Below are 19,830 nucleotides of genomic sequence, written 5' to 3'. Positions count from 1 at the left end.
AGAGCAGTCTGTGAAATGAAATCTATCGTTAGTGCTGCGTGGTCGGCTGGGCTTTGTGTCACTGTTACTTGCTTGATTGCAAGCACCTGAAAGCTTTGCAAGTGGCAGTGCTGAGTTTCCAGGAGGCACGTGAGAGCTGCCCTCGGAGCAGGTGGAGCTGGTGTTACCGCTCCTGCTGCAGGCTGTGCCTGAGGACAAATCATACCCGGCTGTATTTGGGATGGGACTGAGAGATTTCACAGGAACTCTGCTTCTTGTCACATATAGTTTTCAAATATGAGGGAGGAATTGTTATTTGTGGGAGGAAAGGCACTGCTGGGCTTCCTAGGTGGTCGATGCACCTGTACTTTGAGGCACCGAAAGGTTGTGTTGAGCTGGAGGAGCTTGTGGGCTTGCTGTGTGTAGAGACCCTCGTATGTACACAGTGGTTTGCTGCCCACTTGCTCTCAGCAGTAGTTACATGACCACAGCACCGAATCTGGGACTGGAAAAATTTTAAAGGATGATTTCTCCCAGCATATCCACTGGCTTTTATGTGGTTTGGAAGATATCGCTCTTCCCAGTTTATACCATGGTCATCTTATTATGAAATGGGGGTAAAGTATTTATTGGCTGTCTTTGGTGCTTTCTGGAACATGTGGACATGAAGCAATTTAAAAGTGTCTAGTGTCACCATTTCCACAATTTTGGGCTATAAATCCCTAAGTGCTGCCTGGCCTTTCAGCCTCCACAGGGAAGCAGCTCTCTGCTGTGATGTTCAGTTATTTGCAAGCCAGTAGATCAGAGGCAAACCCTCCAAATCTAGAGGGCCGATGAGGTGTGGAGGGATGGTCCCTCCCGTTATGGTATCCTTCAGCTTGAAGCTTAATCCCCAGCTGGGGAGGAAAATGCTGCTCTTCCTCTCTTCTCCCACTACAGCTGTGGAGGGCAAATACTCCCTTTTTCCATCCCTTTTTAGCATCGCTTATGTTTTGTTTTGTCTTTTAATAAGACAAAACCTCCCCGCTGCGCCGCATCCCACGTGCAGAAGCTTGCTGGGGATGGAGGTTGGAGGCAGGAGGCCGAGGCAGGGTCTGGAGGCCAGGAGGAGAGGTGAAACCGATGCAGGAGGCACTGGTAAATGCAGCCCTGATGGGACAGTGCAGCCAGCTTCTCTTTCCTTTTTTCCTGCAGGCCTAAAAACGGTGGGAAATACTGCGTGGGGCGCCGAATGAAATTTAAGTCCTGCAACACCGAGCCCTGCTCGAAGCTGAAGAAGGATTTCCGAGACGAGCAGTGCGCTGACTTCGACGGGAAGCACTTCAACATCAACGGGCTGCCCACCAACGTGCGCTGGGTGCCCAAATACAGCGGCAGTAAGTGACAGGGACTGGGCTCCTTCCTCCGGGGGGCCCATCGGAGCAATGGCAAGTGGGTAACGTTCTCCTGATCTTCCTCCCTCCCCAGTCCTGATGAAGGATCGGTGCAAGCTGTTCTGCCGTGTGGCGGGAAACACAGCATATTACCAGCTGCGGGACCGCGTCATCGACGGGACGCCCTGTGGCCCCGACACCAACGATATCTGCGTGCAGGGCCTCTGCCGGGTAATGATTTTCCCTTCTCTTTGCAATGATGGTCTCCATTTTGTGGGGCAGGGCGGCACTTTTCTCGATGGGAAAGACGAATTGCAAGAAGTTTTCTCCAGCTAAGGCACTGCCGGGTGCAAAGAGTGCTCCCGAGTCTTGCTTTTTGTTTGTAACCAGTGTGGGATGGCTGCACTATAAATCAACGCAGAAACGTGGGGAAGCAAAGCAGTTTGTCCCGCGGCAGCTTTCTCCACACAAAGCTTTTGTGGGGCTTAATTTGGAGGTTTGTAAATGCTGTTCCAGTCTGCGTTTGCTCAATCTCGTTTTTCAATTTTTTTTCTCTTAAAGCAAGCTGGATGTGATCATGTGCTGAATTCAAAAGCGAGAAGAGATAAATGTGGTGTTTGTGGTGGGGATAATTCTTCATGCAAAACTGTTGCGGGCACATTTAACACGGTGCATTATGGTAAGAATCTGTTGCTAAAAACTTTATCGTGAAAAATGCAGGTCTATAAAAGCCATTACCACACTTAATCTACAAAAACACCGATGGAAAATGCGAAATCCTTCTAGCTATAGCAAATTCTAGTTTATATCTATTTATGCTATCCCTAAATGAAGAGTATTGGGTTGTGTAATGTGAGGTAATTTTGCTCATCTCCCCTTCCCCCATAAAAAACAAATGAAATGCCTGTGTAATAGACTTGGTGTTAAATCTGTTCTAGGCTATAACGTTGTGGTCCGCATCCCAGCTGGTGCAACAAATATTGATGTGCGTCAGCACAGTTACTCAGGGAAACCAGAGGATGACAACTATCTGGGTGAGTTGCAGTGCGTCTTTCAGTCCCGAGTTTGGCTCTGTTTTCTGCTCGTGTTGATATATCTGCTGGCTGCTCTCTGCTAAGGGAGATGAAGAATTAATTTAAAGGAGGTTTTCTTATCGAGAATGTATCTTGTATGTCAGCCAAGTACATTCAGCCTCATCCTGCTCCTGCTCTTCGTTTTTGCTATCCTTGCAGCAAAGTCTGGGAGGCTCTCAGGTGATGCGAAGCGTCCTCTTGCAGGGTCTCTGGGGCTAGGAGGGATGATCGAGCCCAGGCTGTGGGGTGGGAGCAGAGGCACAAAGCTGGGGAGCAGCCAGACTTGGGACTTCTGATGGAGTCCTAATTGCAAATTAATACTCCTCTGCTGTCACCATGCCTTGGCTGAGCAGTAAATGTGACATACCTAGAAAGATGCGGGTAGAAAGCATTTTCTATTGCAGTATCAGAATAATAATTCAGATTTCACTTAGTCTGAGCCTTTCTTGTCTCTGCCACCCAATATTGTATAGCTGTAAGGAAATGCACCAAGGAAGTTGGTTTGATTTAGACCTAACAATACCTTGACCTGTGGCTGTTGGCTATTCATAGAGAGTGATTTCTCTAACCTGTGGGCACATCTCTAGAGCCAGATGAAGAATGCTTGCAGTACTGTGTTAGACCACGTAGCTTTTAGCATGGCTATTTGTTTGTTTTCTTCACCATGCCAGGCAGTAATCCGTAGCAAGACCTTCTTGGGCTCAGTAGAGGAGGCAACACGTTGTGGCTGACTCTATCCCTGCTGGCAGCGGGCTGGGTTTGCCAGCAAGTCCTGCCCGTGTCCCTCAGAGTCCACTGGCAGCCCGTGGGGGAGGCTGGCTGCTCTGGCTCTGCGTCCCCTCCTCTGCACACCCCATGCCTGGCTCCGGCCGCTCGGGGTCACTTATTTACTAGATCTCTGAGCTCGCTGCGCCTCGTTTTGCAAAGACAGCTCAGCAAGAGGCTGGTGCTGCTGCTTTGTGGGGATTTCCATGCATGCTTTGGGAAAGGGCTGTGCGGAGGGGAACATCTTTGCTCTGAGGGGAGCGAGGAGCCAGGCAGAGCAGCACCAGTGTGGGGGGGACGAGCTGCATCCACCAAAAGCAGGGACACACAACTCCCACAGACTGAAGAGAGGCTGAAGGGACAGCAATATCCATGAGTTGTTGCACCTTTTCCCAAAATGTGGAGCTTAGTCTAAGAGTTCAATGTAACTGGGTGCATTAGGAACAGGACTGGGGGTTCCCAGCCCAGTCAGGGGAGTGAAGAAGCTCCCTTCTTTGTGCCACTTGGGAAGCAGGTAGAGGAGACCATTGTGCAGTTTTGGCTGTCGCTCTGAAAGGCTGTCCGTGTTTCCAAACCCTTTATGTAGGCAGAAACTGCCCCGCCAATTCCCAGACTGTCCCTGCACTGCCATAGCCCTTGCTTTCACAGCAATGCACCAAAATGGGACAGCATGGATGCACATCAGAAAACCCCACTGAGGGGTGATAGCTTTCCGTCCTGGGGGAGGGAGAGAGAGGTTTCATCACTCCTCTTTTCTAGAAAAGCAGTCCTCCCCATGTGGTGCCTATTCAGAGTGGCTCACCCCAGAAGGAGCCCCAAGGAACTTCTCAGCTCTTCTTGGAGGGCCCTTAATCTTCTTGGGAAGCAATGAAGTCAAATCTTCTTTAATGTTGCTTTAATATTGCTGGGAAAGCATCTCTTCATATTAGGCCTGAAGAGAAGCAAATGAGAAGCATGCATGTGTCCACTTATTTTGCAGCTCACTGAGTGTGAAATCTCGGGCCCTCAGTACTGTGAACCCTGTAGTTGCTTAACAATTTAGGAGGAATTTGATGTTGTCATCAAGTCTAAGACGCGTACCTACTGTTGGGGGAAGATACAGTAATGGGAAGGAATCTTTTAATGAGTTTTACTACTGCCTAATGACATTAAAGCCTCCAAAGTATGGAATTTGGTTAAGTATAGAGTCTGCTTTCTAAGCTTTTCTCCATCTACAACTGTTTGCGACCAAGCAGTGTTTTGCTTCATTCTCTCTCCTCATTTGGTGTAAAAACCTTCCCTTCGGTGTTTTGGTGTTAAGTTTGGATTTTTTCAGTACAGAGGCTTTGTAGTAATGTAGCTGTGATGGGTGAAATGGTGGGGAAACTAACTTAGGAAATTAGCTACATAATCGCATTAGTGTGAAGTTGTGCAGCAGACTGCTGTTTTCAGGAAACTGTTCCTTTTATAAAGCATTTAGGCTTTAAGCCTTCGGTGCTTTCACATACCTTAAGATTTGGAATAATAAAAAAGTAAGAGGGGAGGAGGGAGGGAGATGCTGACCAAACTCCGTGTAATTATCCACTGGAAAATGAAGTTTAGGCAATTTGGGCACAGAAATTTACCTTAAGAACACACCTGGAAGCAACATGAAAGTCACCCTATCTGCACAGCAAATGAAAAGATTTGGGCAGAACTATTTCTGCGTTACACTTGGGATCCAGACTGCCCACAGCAGCCTGCGTGGCGCGCCTTTTCGGTGTCTCTTCGCCCTAGGTTATGGGTGAACTGTTTAGGAACACCTTCAGGCACTCAGCCTTCATTTTAATGAGGCTTCCAGTGGAAAAAGGAGTAGGCATGATGTCTGTAAGACCTCTGCTGCTCTCTTTACGTCACGTCCCTTCTGTTTAAGGGTGCCAGTTAACTTTTTCCTCCAAATCCAGTGGAAGGGAGCACTGAGAGCGCATGACCCACTTTGTTATGTACCTCTGAGTTAATTCTGCGTCTTTAGTTCTTGTTTTTTGCACCTATGCAGCCTTATCTAACAGTCAAGGAGACTTTATATTAAATGGAGACTTTGTCGTCAGTATGTTTAAAAGGGAAATCAAAGTTGGGAATGCTGTGATCGAATACAGCGGATCGGATAATACTGTTGAAAGGATTAATTCTACAGATCGGATTGAGCAAGAAATAACACTTCAGGTGAAGTATATGTTGTGCGTGTGGAAAAGTCTGCCGAGCATTATTGGACTGAAAACAGTAGGCAGTGAAGTCTGTTAGTTTACTCTGCTTTATCCCTTTTTCCTCTCAGGTTTTATCAGTGGGCAATTTGTACAATCCTGACGTTCGTTACACTTTTAATATCCCCATTGAAGACAAACCTCAGCAGTTTTACTGGAATGCCTATGGCCCCTGGCAGCCCTGCAGTAAGCTCTGCCAAGGTAGGTGCTTGGGAAGGCTTTAAAGAAGATGCAGTGGGTACATCTGGAATCTCGGCAGCCTTGATGAATCCTTCTCCATTTGCCTCCTTGGAGATTTTCACATTATGTGTTTGAGCGTTTCCCTGGCCGCAGCGCAGTAGGTTGCCTGTGGTGCCCCATACCAGCTTGCAAGGGGTAGCTGCTTTCTGTGCTGCTGAAGCACTGTGCTGCTGCTTTCCAGTTGCAAAGCAGGGAACCCTCACAGCCCCCTCTGAGCTAGGTAAGTCCTGCAGCCTGGTTTGCAGATGAGGCAGCTGGAGCACTGAAAAGGTTGCGCATTGCCTAAGGGTGCAAAAGGTTATGGGTGTCTGGTCTGGGTCTATCATCCGGCAGTTCCTAGCTACCTATGCAAATCCTGCTAAATGCAGTGCAGCACACTGCAGCTCTCCTGCCCCTGTTCCTCTTGTACATCTGTTCCTGAAAGAGATTTTAAAAGCATAATTAAATACCTCTTAAATACTGCTGTCAAAGGAGGTAAAGAAACAACTGATTTGATGGCTATCCTGTGTCTCAAACAATGTGTTTTTTTTCTGTGTAGGAGAACGAAAAAGGAAACCCGTGTGTACTAGAGAGTCAGACCAGCTCACGGTGTCAGACCAAAGATGTGATCGAATTCCCCAGCCTGACCAGATAACTGAGCCTTGTGGCACGGAGTGTGAATTAAGGTGCACTCTACTCACTCATGTATATACATTACATCATATATTTATTGTTTACTCCTCTTTCCTTTCACCTCTGGCCTTAATCCCTTTTCTCAGCAGCCTGTCTCAGGTTTTAAAAAACAACCAAAAAAAAAAAGGATTAACAGTTGCCTCCCTGTCAACCGAGAGGGGTCGATGCCCACCAGCTGTGTTTTAGGAGGCACTTTTCTACATTTGCACGTCTCTCATGTTGAATTAAATTAGTGCTAACTATAAAATTTTTAAACAATCACGGTTGAAAAATCTTATTGTGCAACATAGTGCTTGAAATTTGCATCTGTTTAGATGAGGAAATGCTCAGCGCTGTTCGACAAACAGCCTGCAAAGAAAAAACGTGCTCAAAGTAAAAGGGTCACTAAGGCTTGGATTTATCATCATTTGCTTAAGGTGAAGAGTGAGCTTAAGTGTGGAGTGGTTTTGGGGCTGTCCCCAGACAGCTCCTGGCGAGCTGGAATCGATGGAGTGTGGCCTAAATCATCGCAACCCATTTTCCTTTAAGCAGCAATCTGTTTTCCTTTCGGGAGCTTAAATATGGTGGCATTTAGCAGCTGCTGGCGATGCAGTTTGCATTGCTGGGTTTTCTGAGGGGTTTCTCTTGCTTTGTTAAATCTGGGGTGAAAACAGGCGGCTGCGGAGCTGCTGCAGGCTGGGTTGTCGCGGTAACAGCTGTTGCCATTGCGACAGGTTGGAAACTTGAGAAGGGGAAATGCCCAAGTTTGAAAAGCGGGCAGGGATGCAAGGGCTCCTGTGATTGCTACTGACTCCAAATCCCCTTGATCTTATTCTTCTGGCTTTGCTGCGGTTGCTCTCTGGGCTTAGGAGCGGGGCTGTGTGCCTGCACAGGCGGCTGTATTGACCAGAGGTCCCCAGGCCCCACAGGGATGTCACTGCCATCTTCCCTGGGAGCTGCCCCTGACAGGCGCTGGGTGTGCAGCAGGCCCCGCTGACCCAGTCAGGGAAGCAGGGGCTTTAATTCCCAAAAACGTCCCCACGTGGGCCCTTGTGAGCTCCCCGTACTGCCCATCTTGGGAAGCAGGAACAGGCTGGGAGTCCCTACTGGTTGGAGGGAGCACGCCTAATCCCTGCTGGCACCTCTGGGCCTTGGGTGCCTTGTGGCAGCTCGCACTCGCTCTTCAGGGAGCTGGAGCTTTTGTGAAGGCCTCATGCCACGCGCAGTGACTTTTCACAGCTTTGAGCCTGTACAGGTTGCTTTCTGATGCTGTGTTTTTCAGCTTTTGGTTTTTAGTGGCTGAGGCGGCTCTCTGGCACTGGAATGTGGGGCAGAAAGCTATCAAAGCTCTGTGCTTGGCCATGGACCCCATAGGGTCACAGCATGGCTCCTTTCCTGTAAGGAGGAGATGGGGACTGTTCCTTCCCTCCAAGAAGTAATGCCAGGGGTCATTGCCTAATATTTCTGGAGTGCCTGGAGACCACAGAGCATTGGGAGGAGTCAAAACTTCCCATTTAAGAGTGCTCTTCTGATCCTCTTGTGGGTTTTTGTGGCGCCGGGGCTGATGGTTGCTTTCCCCGGCTCAGGTGGCACATCGCGAGGAGGAGCGAGTGTACAGCGCAGTGCGGGCTGGGGTACCGCACCCTGGAGATCTACTGCTCCAAGTACAACAGGCTGGAGGGGAAGACGGAGAAGGTCGACGACCGCTTCTGCAGCAGCCAGCCCAAGCCGAGCACGAGGGAGAAGTGCACAGGAGACTGTAATGTGGGAGGGTGGCGGTACTCCGCCTGGACCGAGGTAAGGCCTGCCTCCCTCGCCTCCTCGCTTGGGGCTTATTTGCTTTGCAGACAGCTGTGAAAGTTGGCCACAGCCATTCTACTCTCGCTGCTGTTTCTGGAGGGCGCTGCAGTGCGAATGAGCCCAATGCTTCTTATTTTCCTCTGCAATTAATGTATGCTTTTAAACGTCCAGAGGTCTGTCTGTTACATGAAGCGCCGCAGGCTGTGCGCTCCCATCAAAGCCGGCCGTGCTGCTGGGGGGCCGGGAGGCTGTGTTGCCGTCAGCCAAGGACTTTTGAAATTTGTCACCTTTACCCTTTTCAGCAGGATGCTGGGCAAGGATATCCCAGAGTGCAGACCTGACACCGAGAGAACGATGAGCCCAGGGCTTTCCAGGGAGGGCAGGCTGGGGAGGGGGAATTAATCTCTTGTAAAATGAGAACAAGCATCAGCCATCGGGGGGGAACTGAAAGGCAACACTTGTAAAAGTAATAATGGGGTTATAACCTGAGATGAATTTGTGAAACCCATTGCTGCAAGATTTTATTAAGCTTAGCGAGATTGGATTTTTAAAGGAATATATAAAGTAATAGCCTGTTACTTGGAGTACAAATTGTTCTTGTGGAGGTTTTCTGCAGTCTATAGTCCTGACTGCAAGAAAGGAGGAGATGAATGGGCTCCCGGCCCGTGACAGGGCGGCGGAGCATGCTTGCTTAGTGCCTCCTCTTTGCAGTGCTCCAAGAGCTGCGGCGGGGGCACGCGGAGGCGGCGGGCCATGTGCGTCAACACCTACAACGACGTCCTGGACGACAGCAAGTGCAGTCAGCAGGAGAAGCTGACGGTGCAGCGCTGCAGCGACTTCTTGTGCCCCCAGTGGAAAACTGGCGACTGGTCCGAGGTAGGGGACAGTGGGCCCACATCAGTGGACCGCTGCCAGCAGAGACACATCCCCTCTTCTTCTGCTCGTCCCTGTTGTGTTGTGTGCATTGCCTGAGTGCCGTGCCCTATCAGCTCTGGCTGCCACTGCAGGGAAGGATTTTACCCTACTAATATCTTGCTCAGCCCTCTCCCTGCCTTTTATTACCGTTACTGCTTTCACTGCAGCTGGTGTCCTTCATAATGCAACAAAGCCGTACCTTAATAGGCTTTCCCTGCAGCAGGACTGGGGATGTAGGAAGTAGTCTTCAAAGGCTGCTCGTCACCTTTGTGGCCAAATAGCTCTGATTTTTATGAAAGTATTGTTTTAAGAAATAATGAAAGAAATTAAGTGGAAAGGGAGACCATTAACTGACTGTTGTTCTCCACAAACTACGTGTCTGCTGGGATGAGTGCTGTGGTGGTAGAAGAGATGCTGGAAGAGGCACTCACACGCAACTTTATCATGCACGCTCAGAAGCAAGTATGCTTTGCTTTTGCAAGCCTTTGGCACACTGTTGTGTTCACTGGAACCCCGGAGGGCAGTGCTGCAGCTTTGCCCTACATCTCACAGCTGCTGGGAGCTGCTGGAAGATGTAAGCATCCCTGGAGCCAGGTTATATCTGCCTTGGCAGGGGGAAAAGCATCGTTGTCTCTGTCTCTCCCTGGCCATCCTGCTTGGCACTCACGTTTGCTGTGCTTTTCTCCGTGTCCTTTGGCACATAGAAAGAACTATTGTTTGGAAAAAAATAATAATGATGAAAATAGCCATGAGGCTGCATTATGCCAGGGTATGGTACGCGGACCTTGATTTTGAGACATTTTTAAACCAGTCTTACACCAGGATTTAGCCACTTGTTGAGTTTAGTGAAAATGAAGAGCCTCCAGGGACTCACGCTGACCTTGGTGCAGTTCCCCACATGGCTGTGCTCTCCTTGCTCCCGAGCAGCCCCGTGTCACTGCAGTACACTCACGTGTTTTCCAGTGCATGTGGTGTTTGGCCAGAGCAATCTTTCCAGCAGTATTCAAGTAATGTTTTCGGGTCTGTTTTCAAGCTCTGGGGAGGTGCTGTCTGGGCACCACCTGAGCTTGCGCTTTCCCCCTCACAGTGCCTGGTCACCTGTGGGAAAGGGCACAAACATCGCCAGACCTGGTGCCAGTTTGGAGAAGATCGGTTAAACGACAGGTTTTGTGACCCCGAAACGAAGCCGGAGTCGGTGCAGACGTGCCAGCAGCAGGAGTGTGCGGCGTGGCAAGTGGGGCCCTGGGGCCAGGTACCTCCACAACGGATTCATCCCGGTGATGTTAACTGTGTGAATGGATTTGCACACACAGATGTGCACATCCTCTGTTCACTTGGGGGCAGCAATAACAGCACCTGCCCATTGTGCTAAATTTGATCTGTGTCCTACTAAAGTGGTCATGATTTTCAGAAAAAGGTTGCTAAGGTTACGCTTCTAAATCCATATTTAGGCACATAAATATGTGGCCTAATTTTCACCAAAAAAAACTGCTCCCACTGAGTAGTGGTTGTTGCTTTTAATGTTTTCCAGTTTCTGGGAGGAGTTATTTTTTTTCTATTCAAATGCAAGTTGCTTATTTCTCCCAGAGTGTTCTGGCATATTCTTTTCCACAAAGCTGTTAACTTCTGACTTAAAAACAAACAAACAAACAACAAAAAAAAAAGCAGCAAAGCCAGTTGTCCCAGCCAGACTTATTGCCCATCAGCAAAAATATTCATTAGCTGTTTGTGCTACTGTGGGGCTGAACGACCAGTTTTAAAGAAGGATATGGTGCAGCTTCTACCAGACTGTGATTTACTGTGTGCAGAAGAGCAAATCATGTAAACACTCGCACCTTCATTCCTGAGGACAGTAAGTGAAGCATGTGAGGCTCTGATGGGCGCAGTGAATTAAAACTTTGACCTAGATTAAAGCTGAAATGTGTAGAGAGAAAGCAGAAGGGGAGCTGGATTTTATTTTTGCTGCTCATGCTACATGCTTAAACACAGGCTGGGCTGATTAATGCTCTCTAACTGAAGCAGCTCCTCAGACCCAGCACTTCTCCTGTCTGCCCTCTCCCAGTGCACAGTGACCTGTGGCCAAGGCTACCAGATGAGAGCGGTGAAGTGCGTCTTGGGCACCTACGTGTCAGTGGTGGATGACAATGAGTGCAATGCTGCAACCAGGCCAACAGACACCCAGGTAAATCTTGCTGTTCCTGTCCCACCTGGCCTCAGTAACACCATGGGACCGTTTGGCGCGCACATCTCCAGTGTAGGTCAAATCAGAGCAATGCGGAAATGATTTAGGCCATTTGTCAAGGGCCGGGCGATCTCTCTCTTGCAGTGGAGATCAGCATTAATTTCCTGTTTGGCACTGAGTATTTGTAGGCTCGTGGAATCAAGTCCTGGCTGTGTGTTATTTCTATTGCCAGACCTCCCAGGAGGGCCAGATAGGACTGGAGCCCCCTGCGAGGCAGCGTACCGAGGCTGAACACGAGGTGTCTGTCCCCAAACCCTCTCTCACTTAGTGTGTGGAGAAGACCAGCACGTGGCTATGGGCAGTCTGGCGGGCTACGGGGAGCCAGAGGGCTGCAGTCAGCTCAACAACATAACCTTTGTTAAGTAGGTTGCAGGTCTTGCGCTGAACGAAGTGTTTGGGAGCTTTGAAGGGAGACAAAACTGTTGCTTCATACCAGAGCTCTCTTAATGAACTTTCATCTCTTGCCTCAAAACATCTGGTTTTAATGCACGAAGATGGCACTTAGTTATGAGGATCCCGATTTTAGAGTTTGTAATAACTTAAAAGTCCACTGAGATGCTGCGTATGAAGCCTTTAGGGGCACTGGTTCCAAATTTTGCTGATTCAGCAAGAACACACAAGGAGAAAGCATTGAAGAAAAGGTGGTTTAACTGAAACATCTGCAAATTCTTCATTGCTTGCTTTATTTCCCTCCTGTATTTCCCTTACAGGACTGTGAGATAGCAGCTTGTCCTCCCCATCCAAACAGTCCCGAAGCCAAGAGATCCCTATCAGGCATTCACAGGACTCAGTGGAGATTTGGATCCTGGACACCGGTAAGCGTGTGTCATAATACTTTCAGGATTATTTTACAGTAGACGCAGTGATACTTTTTAGTGCATTTGACTGGCTTTTCGTTCCAAAGCCCTTGTGTAGCATATAACAGGAAGCTTTCTAGTGGAGTGCTTGTTGCTCTTCCCTAGTGCTCCGCAACGTGTGGGAAAGGGACGCGGATGAGATACGTCAGCTGTCGGGATGACCAGGGCTCGGTGGCCGACGAGTCCGCTTGTTTCCACCTGCCGAAGCCGTCAGCCACAGAAATGTGCACCGTGACACCGTGTGGGCAGTGGAAGGCCTTGGAGTGGAGCTCTGTAAGCATTGCTGCCTCTCACAGGAGAGCCTTGTAGACCTGGGTACTGGAAATAGACTTCATTAATCTGTCGCTCTCGGCCCTTTATAAGCAGGGAGATTAAGGTTTTCAGCTGTTCTTTGTTAGTGATAGTGGTCGATCTGGTGTTCAAAGCTTGAAATGTGACTGTGTCTCCTTTTCCCACTGTAATGCAGTGCTCGGTGACTTGTGGTCAAGGTAAGGCAACGCGACAAGTGATCTGCGTCAATTACAGTGATCAGCTGGTGGACAGGAGTGAGTGCGATCCAGACGACCTCCCTGCCACCGAACAAGACTGCTCCATGTCTCCTTGTCATCCAAACAGCCATGACTACGGCAGGCCCATCCACCCTTTCCTCTATCCCGATCATCGCCTGAAACTGCACCCCGGAGGCAGCCCCAACCGAAACCGTGCACATATACCAGGAGGCAATCAGTGGAGAATCGGTCCCTGGGGTGCTGTAAGTGCCAGGATTTTCTTATTTCTGTTTATTTTTCATGGACTAATTCAGGCTTATTATTATTATTTATTACTATTATTATTAACATCACCGTGCAGGGAAAAGAGGGACCCCTCTCCTTGCATTCTGCTCCCTGCTCGCTCCCCCCAGTGCTGCAGCAGGGTGAAGGCATTGCTTCTCATTCCCTCACAGCACACATCGTCCAGGCTCTCCATGCAGATAACATCATCTTCCATGAGGCAAAAGCCAGCCTCTGTTTCTTGGCTGTCTCCTGGGGCATTTACAGCTGTGCAGAGCTGCTGCCAAAGCACAGTAGAGCCTTAATGCCAGCCCCTCGCCCCCCCAGCCAGTTTGAAGCACTTTATCATGGAAGTCTCTAAAGGGAATTAAGCACGAATGTGATGTTAAACACCGCGTTAAAGGCAGGGGAGATTACTCACCTGCTCAGAACCGGGCTCGTGTTTATTTTCTTTGCCTAGTCAGCACCTAAGTCATTGCACTGCTATTAGTAACAGCAGAGTTTTGAAGTTAATAATGCCTGTTAGCTGTATTACATTTCTAGCCGTGCATTCCCACGGTGCAGTGCGCTGGGAAGGAGCAGGGAGTGCTCAATTATTCCTGGACTCAGAGAAGCTATGGGCAATTGTGTCTTGCAGTGTTCTAGCACGTGTGCGGGGGGGTTCCAGCGGCGGGTCGTGGTGTGCCAGGATGAAAACGGATACACTGCGAATAACTGCGATGAGAAAACCAAACCCATGGAGCAGAGATCGTGCGAGTCCGGTCCCTGTCCTCAGTGGGCTTACGGCAACTGGGGAGAGGTGAGTACACCGTTAATCCTGTGCTCCCTGTGCAGAGAAGGGTTTTGCTAGGGGATGGCTGAGAAAAGGGAGAGGAGGGGGAGACATCACGGTTACAAATTAGGAATATTGGAGCATGAAAGGCAGCCTCTGATAAACGAGTGAACCCTAGCAACTGCTTGGTGGTGGTTTTGATTCCATTTGTCATGGAAAACATCTGTAGAATTTGCTTTCGCCTGGAAACAGAAATTGAGGTTTCTTTTTTTGAGATATGTCTAGTTCAACCAAAGGCCTTTCTTTGCAATAAAAACACTGCTCCATTCTGAAAACTCATCCAAGATGAGCAACTGGAGATGCTAACCTCAGATAATCCTGGTGGGTCTGGCAATATTGTTGTGGAGCAGCGTGAATGGCTTTGGGGAGAGAGAAGCTGATGTCTCATCCGCTTGTGGGGACATGGCTAGAGAGGGTGAGGTGGGAACAGAAACAACCCTGGGGACTCAAGAGAGTTGTAGGTGCCCAGGTGGTGATCCTCTGTCCTCTGCTGACTTCCAGTGCACAAAGCCATGTGGGGCAGGGACAAGAACACGGCTCGTGGTGTGTCAGCGCCCCAACGGAGAAAGGTTTACGGATCTGAGCTGCGAAATCCTTGACAAGCCACCGGACAGAGAGCAGTGCAATGTGCAGGACTGTCCTAGAGATGCTGCCTGGAGCGCTGGTCCTTGGAGCTCGGTACGGCCATAAACTCTTTCTCTTTGTGAACCGTTTTGTGGATATCCCATAACAACCAATTTAATTTGCTTCAAACCAAGGTGCTAATGCTTCGTGTCTTAAAACTGCACTTAAAGAGGATTATTGATGATATATTCAGAATAACACCTGTTCAGGAAGGGCTTACATTAGGGGAGCTCAAGTCCTTTAATTTAAGAGGCGTTTTCTGCTAAGTAGTCAACTTTGTCCATTTTGCTACACCGAGCCAGTGCTGTGCAGTACGAGTCTTGGTTCTCACGGAGTCCTTTGCATATGGATTTAAACCTGGCATTTATGCAGTACCTTTGCATCGAAGTTAAATTGTGCTGATATTCCGTGGCAACACTGCACTGTGTGCCTACTGGTTTACAAGTTGCCTGTTCTCTGCCAAACACAAGCTGACAGGGGAAAAATTGTCCTAAATGGCATCAACTTCCTTGCAGGTACAAGTGTGTATAGATGCATGTGCATGTCCCTAGCCGCCCCACGCACACTTACATAGAAACGTGTGCATTCGTACCATGTATTTCTACTCCCATATAAAACATGAGTGTGATGCACCGCCCAGAGGCACCTATAAGCTATCCTCACGCATCTCTCTGCTGCTGCTGGAGAGTTTGTCTGGCCGGCATTCCTCTACAGAGATGCTCTTGCAGTGGCTTTAGATCCTGAGCCAGGATCTAAGATGTTGTTTTGAGTCCTGCGGCTTAGAAATTCTCCCTGCCCAGAGCAGCAGCCCCCGTGCCAGCGCGAGTGCCGTGTGGAGCACCTCTGGCGTGCTGGAAACCACAGACCGGCCCATTTTGGAGTGGCCTTCAAACAGATGTCAACTTTTAGTGGGTGTTTTGCTATAACAGCTTTTCAAGAAGATTTAAAAAAAATGGAAGAAAAAAGATAATTTGACTCAAAAGCACTTTACAAAGAGGCCTTTTTTCTCTTATAATGTATCGGACTTCCTTAATCGTCATGGTTTGATTGAAAAGTTGTCTTGCTAGAACATAACCTCACTAGTTTCTGTGGATGCTTCAGTAACACGGATGCCTTCAGTAACGTTTCTCAATATTTTTCTCATACCTCAGTGATACGCAATAGCCATAAAACTGCTGGACTAGTATTCATATGGTGCTTCACCAGTACAAGGGACAGTGATATGAAATGTTTCATTTGAGGTGCTAATGTATCACTTGTACGCTGATAGTTGGTGCTACAAATGAGCGAGGAGAGCTAAGCAGAACTAGCAACCCGTGCGGCGGCTCTCTCACAGCATTACCAGCTGAGAAGTGCTGTGAGCCTTTGTTACCCATGTGGGGACGTTTGCAAGAACCACAGGCGTGGACAGAGTTGCGTTGCGTTTTGGTGTCACTCAGCGTTCAGCCTCTTCACGGCTGTTCAGCAGCAGGCTGCAGGGCTGTGTCTGCTCCTCTGCTTAAAATGCAGGGTGCGCTCCTAATGCAGGATGCAGTCCTGTATTTGGCTGTTCTGTTTTTTTTTTTTTTTTTTACCCAGAAAAAAAATCCTTTGTCTCTACTAAATCTCTTGCCTGTATTAACCTTGGTGGGTTGTCCCTCGCTCGGTCTCCTGGGAAGAGAGAGCTGGGATGTCGGGGCAGGGGCATCCTTCCCGCAGCATCTCCTCCTGTCTCCCCTAGGGGATGTGGACCCTGGTGCTCAGCACCCCCTCGCTCCCCTTCCCAGTGCAGGGGCCGCCAAGCCCAGCTCCAGTCACTGCCACGAAGTGACTCGGTTTTTCAGGTCTTGCTACCCAAGTGTCATTTGGCTCTGACGTAGGGGACCCCAGAGCTGTTTGAAGACTGCATTTTATCTCTGAGGTCAACAGGGCGTCGTGTCCCTCCTACAAAATGCTCTACGTGTATGTCTACCTCGTGCTACTACTGTAGGTAGCAGTGTCCAAATTTTTTCATTAGTGTGGAAGCACCTGATTTGCTTTAGCTCTGTCATCGGTTGCAAACATCATTCTGTAGCCGTACGTACTTCATCTGTTTGGATGGAGTGTCACTACCATATTTTTTTGGTCACTTTTGAAACAAGAGTATAGTATTAGCTGAAACTTTTCAGCAGTATGGATTTATGTATTTATGTAAAAGTGTATTTATTTTTCCAATATTGTTATTTAATTTTATATAAATATTGCATACATTTACAATGTTTAATGTTAATGTTGAACAGTGAAAAAATTAAAGACAAGTAGAATGTAATCATAAATGAATTTGTATAATGATTTCTTGAGTCTTTTGCTAAATTAAGATCATATACTTAGTTTTTGGTAACTTTTACTAAATTTTCTGAAATGGTTTACTTGCTTTGTTCTCCAACAGAAACTGTCATTCTTAATAATTAAAAAAAAAAAAACAGTTAAAAGTGTATGAATCATGAAGTTTGGGTAAACTCATTTCTTGCAAGCATCTGATTGGCTTAGCTTCACACAAGTTGGAATAAAATAAGTGCTATAAAATACATACAAATGAAAGCCAAGAGAATCTGAAGAGTCCAATCCTCAGTCTTCAGGCAAAATTCCACTGCAGTTTATACAGTAAACAAACGATTTTATCTGGCTGGTTAAATCCAGGTTTTAAAGAGACAATTAAATGAATAAACAGATTCTGTATGGAAATGATAATTTTATAATAGGAGACTGGTGAGGTGCCTTGTTATTATAATGTACTTTCAAAGAGGACTGAGAGGAGGTGATACTTTTATTTCCTTGCTATTTAAGAACATGTATTTAAACACTGCAGAACTGTAAGCGTGTGATAGACCTGACTTTTTTATTAAATAATGCTTTAGAAAATATGCAGAGACTGTCACCAGGATACGGAGAGTCTTTTTTCTCCTCTGAATGCCTTATGATGTGAACACAGATGTCTATACATGCTCTTGAATAACGAGAGGAAATCTCGCCATGTTCTCCAGAATGAGGGAGATGCTCATGGAGTATTATTTGTCGCTTCCCTTAAACCCCAATCCTCAACCCATTCCTCTCAGAGCAAATCTGCTCCTTGCAATAGCCTCTGTGAAATTTCGGTGCTGGAGAGTTTACCCTAACGTCCGCTGTATCCTGATACAACTTGTGAGTAATGCCGAATTCCCTTGTCACGGGCTTCTCAGTCTTTCCGTGTTAGGAAACAGACACAGATAAGGAAATACAGTTATATCTCACAGCACCCTGCCCTGGGTCGGGCGGGTCAGTTGTTGGACTTCATTGTGGTGGGACAGTAATCATTTGCATTTGACCCATGGACAGTGGATGGGTGGTTTACTTCCTAAAGAGTATAATAATTTTAAAGGTAATCTGCTCAGCCGAGTACTTATCGCTCTTTGGTATCAAGAGTTGGAGCTGCTAATGCAGTGGTTGGGTAGCTCGTGGTGCCTGGGAAGCTGTGCTGTGTGCTTCCCAGCTCTTATCAAACAGGCAGAAGTGCTGGTTATCATGATTTTTGGCAGGCCTTTTGAGCTGACAGTGAAGAACTGGAAGCTTATAATGAATAATTAGAATGTTAACTGGCTAGAATCCAAATCCTGTTACTGTCAATGGGAATGCAGTTTTGGGTTCGGATGCTGTAGTCCATTAGCCCATGCTGGAAGCCAGTGGCTTTGCAGGGTTCCCTGGCTGTGTGCAGGGCTGTAGGTAGTGGCAAAGTCTCTCTGGAGACGTGGGAGCACGAGGGCTGCCTGGCACACAGGAATTTCAACCTGAAAACGGGTGACAGTGCAAAGTTTGGGTTATTTGTATTTAATTCTCTCAAAGCCCCAACCCATTGTTTACAAAATGCCCTCCCCGTGAAGCTTGCTGAAAATAGGCTTTTCAACAGCAATATTCTCCCTGTCGTTGTTCTGATAATATTCTTAGCAGGCAGTGTGTCAGCTCTTGCTAAGGCACAAGTGATAACCAGGGGCAGATTGGGTTGTAAGTGTATATAGCTCTGCTGTTCTCCTCCTCTCTTCTGCAGAAAATGAATTTGCTGTGACAGCAGCATTACCGAGCTGCGGCATGATCCTTTACACATGTTTTTGCAATAACAAAGCCATCCTTGAAAATGAAGTGATGGGCACGCTGAACTCTCCAGTCAGCCAGTGATTCACATTGCTCTTCCTCTCCTTCATTCATACGATGTTGGTTCAGGCTCCGAGGCTGCAGCAGCAAGCCTGTATTTCTGTGTAGTGCCAGGGATTGTCAGAAAACAAATAATAACAATCCTACCCCTGGGAGCCTTGGGGGTAAGGACAAATGCAGCAGAGGAAGGCTGCACAGAAGGTCCCAGCACCCGTAACCCAGGCAGAGGGATGCTCTGTGTGCGGGCTTGCATGTCTTTGGAAAAACATGTAGAAATAGATGTAGTACAGATTTAATAAAGCTGATACAAACCAAAATAAGGACTTTGTAGCCTATGGATATCCTCAGCAATCTGTCTCCATCTCAGAGCTGTTTGCTCAGGCCAGGCCCCCAAAGCTGCTGTCTCCCTTGGGTTCCTGTCTGTCTCTTCTCTGGGGTCAGGCAGACCTTCTGACTACAGGGACTGCTCTTTGGTGTGCTGATAAAAGACAAAAGTTGTCTGCTTTGGCTCTCTCGTCAGAAAAAGGCCTTTGACAGTGCAGACCTCTTTGCTTTGTTTAAAAATAAGCAAACCAGACCCGCCTCAGCCCTGCATTACTGCGTGCAGTCTCACCCAGCCCCAGCACCGCCGGAGGGGCAGAGCCGTGCCTGCCTGCTGCCTTCCTCTTGCCTGCCCTTGATTTTCCATCCCATTCTTGCTGTTTGCCCATTATCACCAGTGGTCTTTTGCTGCCTCTTCTCCTTAAATGATAACCGTGTAGGCTCGGTTCTGCTGCCCCCCTGGCCAGTGACGATGCTGTGTGAGCAGGACTGCAAGCACCGCAGCCCGCCCACTACACCTCAGGCGAGGACCCTGCTGCGGTGCTCTGAGCATGTGCTTAGGTGCTTTGCTGCATCAGCACCTCACAGGGTTATTTCCTGCAACAGCTCTCTGCTGTTTCAATCCTCATATTTTGTCTTTGTGCCTGGTGGGATCTGGTCTGGTGGTTGAATCTCACCTCTTCTGGGCCGACGGAGAAGTAAAAGGAGTAGGTAGCAGTGGTCTCTCGAAAGCCCCCAGGTCCAGGGGTGAATGTTAGCGTAGAGCCAGGGTACGAGCTGCAGAAACAGCCAGATCATCTGCTCTTCGTAAGCCTCTCCTGCTGTCTCTGCCACTGGCAGAAGCTCGCTGGACCAGGGGCTTGGCTCAGGAAAGGTGTTTCCTTGTGTCTTGAACCTCTTCTCTTCCCCCCACCCCCAGGTGCTGCCTCTCTTCCCAGTGTCTTTCCCAGTCAGAGCAGGTAACTGCATCAGTAATCCCTGATGTTTCCTACCCTATGAATAGTCCAATCCATGCCTCTGTCCTAA

General features: G+C 48.2%; 1 protein-coding gene across 8 annotated transcripts in view; it reads left to right on the top strand.

Moving 5' to 3' along the window:
* Positions 1 to 19,830, top strand: part of ADAMTS9 (ADAM metallopeptidase with thrombospondin type 1 motif 9) — a 77,125-nt gene that overhangs the window by 27,424 nt on the left and 29,871 nt on the right. For all 8 annotated transcript variants that reach the window (XR_005822950.1, XM_040568609.1, XM_040568614.1 and 5 more), the window contains 16 exons: positions 1,174 to 1,355; positions 1,447 to 1,583; positions 1,914 to 2,031; positions 2,291 to 2,386; positions 5,205 to 5,371; positions 5,481 to 5,610; positions 6,188 to 6,314; positions 7,887 to 8,097; positions 8,812 to 8,976; positions 10,103 to 10,267; positions 11,078 to 11,197; positions 11,968 to 12,072; positions 12,220 to 12,387; positions 12,581 to 12,865; positions 13,522 to 13,683; positions 14,218 to 14,394. Coding sequence is in view for 7 of the 8 variants with exons in the window: in XM_040568609.1 (XP_040424543.1) it covers positions 1,174 to 1,355; positions 1,447 to 1,583; positions 1,914 to 2,031; positions 2,291 to 2,386; positions 5,205 to 5,371; positions 5,481 to 5,610; positions 6,188 to 6,314; positions 7,887 to 8,097; positions 8,812 to 8,976; positions 10,103 to 10,267; positions 11,078 to 11,197; positions 11,968 to 12,072; positions 12,220 to 12,387; positions 12,581 to 12,865; positions 13,522 to 13,683; positions 14,218 to 14,394 (2,515 nt within the window). In the remaining variant the exon portion in view is untranslated. The remainder of the gene's footprint in view (positions 1 to 1,173; positions 1,356 to 1,446; positions 1,584 to 1,913; positions 2,032 to 2,290; positions 2,387 to 5,204; positions 5,372 to 5,480; positions 5,611 to 6,187; positions 6,315 to 7,886; positions 8,098 to 8,811; positions 8,977 to 10,102; positions 10,268 to 11,077; positions 11,198 to 11,967; positions 12,073 to 12,219; positions 12,388 to 12,580; positions 12,866 to 13,521; positions 13,684 to 14,217; positions 14,395 to 19,830) is intronic.

This window comes from Cygnus olor, chromosome 10, assembly GCF_009769625.2.
Source record: "Cygnus olor isolate bCygOlo1 chromosome 10, bCygOlo1.pri.v2, whole genome shotgun sequence".
In the NCBI taxonomy this organism is placed as follows: Eukaryota; Metazoa; Chordata; class Aves; order Anseriformes; family Anatidae; genus Cygnus; species Cygnus olor.
Note: the sequence above shows the minus strand (reverse complement) of the source record. Positions and strands in the feature narration are given on the sequence as shown.